The sequence below is a fragment of the Mus caroli genome, chromosome 8 (assembly GCF_900094665.2).
Source record: "Mus caroli chromosome 8, CAROLI_EIJ_v1.1, whole genome shotgun sequence".
In the NCBI taxonomy this organism is placed as follows: domain Eukaryota; kingdom Metazoa; phylum Chordata; class Mammalia; order Rodentia; family Muridae; genus Mus; species Mus caroli.
Window position 1 is genome coordinate 22,028,033 of NC_034577.1, and position 2,281 is coordinate 22,030,313.

General features: G+C 39.3%; 1 protein-coding gene across 1 annotated transcript in view; it reads left to right on the plus strand.

Annotated features, from left to right (window-relative positions):
- Window positions 1–2,281, plus strand: part of LOC110300178 — a 101,507-nt gene that overhangs the window by 91,849 nt on the left and 7,377 nt on the right. The window contains exon 50 of the mRNA XM_021170247.1: window positions 1,896–2,008. Within this exon, the coding sequence (XP_021025906.1) occupies window positions 1,896–2,008 (113 nt within the window). The remainder of the gene's footprint in view (window positions 1–1,895; window positions 2,009–2,281) is intronic.

Consider the following 2,281-nt stretch of genomic DNA (forward strand, 5'->3'; position numbering starts at 1 on the left):
GAGGCAGAGGCAGGCAGAGGAGGGGCAGAGGAGGGGCAGGGGCAGAAGGAGGGGCAGGGGCAGAAGGAGGGGCAGGGGCAGGGGCAGAGGGGCAGAGGGGCAGAGGGGCAGAGGCAGGCAGATTTCTGAGTTCGAGACTAGCCTGGTCTACAAAGTGAGTTCCAGGACAGCAAGGATAACACAGAGAAACCCTGTCTCGAAAAACAAAACAAAACAAACAAACAAAAAGAGTACAGGTTGCACATGTGGGTTTGGGAATCTGATCAAAGCTTGGTGATTAAGGAATTCAGAGAATTTGGCAAGAGAAATAGAGGAAAACCCCAACTAGACTTTAAGGGCTGTATTATGTAGAAACAATGTAAGGGCTTCTGAGGAGATGACTCAGTAGGTAAAGCGCTTATCTCTGGTGTAGCTGTGTATGTGTCTGTAGTCCCAGTGCTGGGGAGCCAGAGATCAGTGAATCCTTAGAGGTGGCTGGCCAGTTGGTCTGGTGATTAATGATCCAGGTTCAATGGATAACCATGACTCAAAAAATAAAGAGGAAAGGAAGACACTGGACACCAATCTCCAGGCCACCCCCCCCCCCCACACACACACACTGAACAGATACATATATGAACACATGGGAGTGCACACACACAGAGGTACACAAACATATAGACAGAGAGACACACACACATAAACACATACACTACACACACACACACACACAGACACACACACACAAATATATACATACTGAAGTCAGGTCGATATGGCAAAACAGAAGTCATGGCAAAAAAAAAAAAGGAAAGAAAAGAAAAGAAAAATAATTTGAAATATTCTTGTTGACTCTCAATTTTTTTTTCATTGCAATTGTATGATTGAAGATCTGATGAAAGGCAATAGTTTTTCCTCAGAAAGTTACCCTGGTAAATTATGACCTACGTGAGCTTGGACTACTTACACTAGGGTGTAAATGCAACCATACTTTAGTTTTCAAAATTAATCCTTATTAGTGAAGTCTTTCATTTTTATCAAATACATTTCAGTAATTTAAACAACAGGAAAGTGGAAAACATAAATGAATTTGAGATCTTTTTTTAAATATATAAACTTTATTATAGAAAATCTTCACACAGTGAAATCAGATCCAGTCTGAAAATCTCAATGAAAGAAAAAATACTTTTGTGCACTTATCCACCACCCAACCCAAAAAACTTTATGATATGAATTAACTCTTCAAAGAAAAGCCATTAAGGAGATTATAAAGATAATTGTTTTTCTTGTTTCAACTCTATCATGGATATTTTTATGTTTCATTTATTTTTTTGTAGTGGATAAGTGCATAAAAATCTATTCGACAGAAAATGAAAAAGTCCCACATGAAGGTCCACAGTTGCAAAATGGCTATTTTTTTAACTGTATTCACTGAGGTAGACTTTGGGACTGCCTAATTTCACTGTATTTTTTACTTGCAAATTCTTTATAATACAGTTTTAGTGAAACTAAATAAGTAGGTGGCTGGAGATGGCTCAGTAGTTAAGGGCACTGGCTGCTTTTCTGAAGGACTCGGGTTCGATTCCCAGCACCGCATAGGTGCACAAGCATCTATAAATCCAGTCTCTGGGGATCTGATACCCAGTTCTTATATTTGTGGAAACTGCACACAGGTGGTGCCCACATTAACATGCAGGCAAAAACATACACACACATAGACAAATACACTCGAAAAATAACCCAGCAGAGAAATAAGAAGAGCAATCTTTGTTTTGCATGTTCCCCTGGTTGTGTTAAGGTTACCATGTTTATTAGATGTTTCTAAGCACACTGAACATGAATTCATGAGATGATAGTTCCAAGAAAGAAGGGAAGAGTCTCCAGAGTTTTAAAGTATTTTGTGTGCTTTCTCAAAGACGGAAGATGAGGAAAAATCCTTCAAAGAACTTACAGAATTAAAGCAGACTTTAGAATATAAGTTGTATCACCAGAAGAAGAAAAACGATGAAATAGAAAAGGAGATTATTGGGTAAGATCTTTGTGTTTTAAGTGTTGCCAACCATTCATATTAACTGTAATACAAATGATATCTTTAATAAAACCTAACTGTAAAGTCAAAAGAATGGAAGTTGGGCCTGCAAGATGGCTCCACATGTATAGAGGAGAGGGGTGTACTGCCAACCATGACAAGCCATGTCAGATCTTGAGACCCATATGGTAAAAAGGAGAGAAGCAACTGCTCAACACACACACACACACACACACACACACACACACACACACACACACCACACACCACACA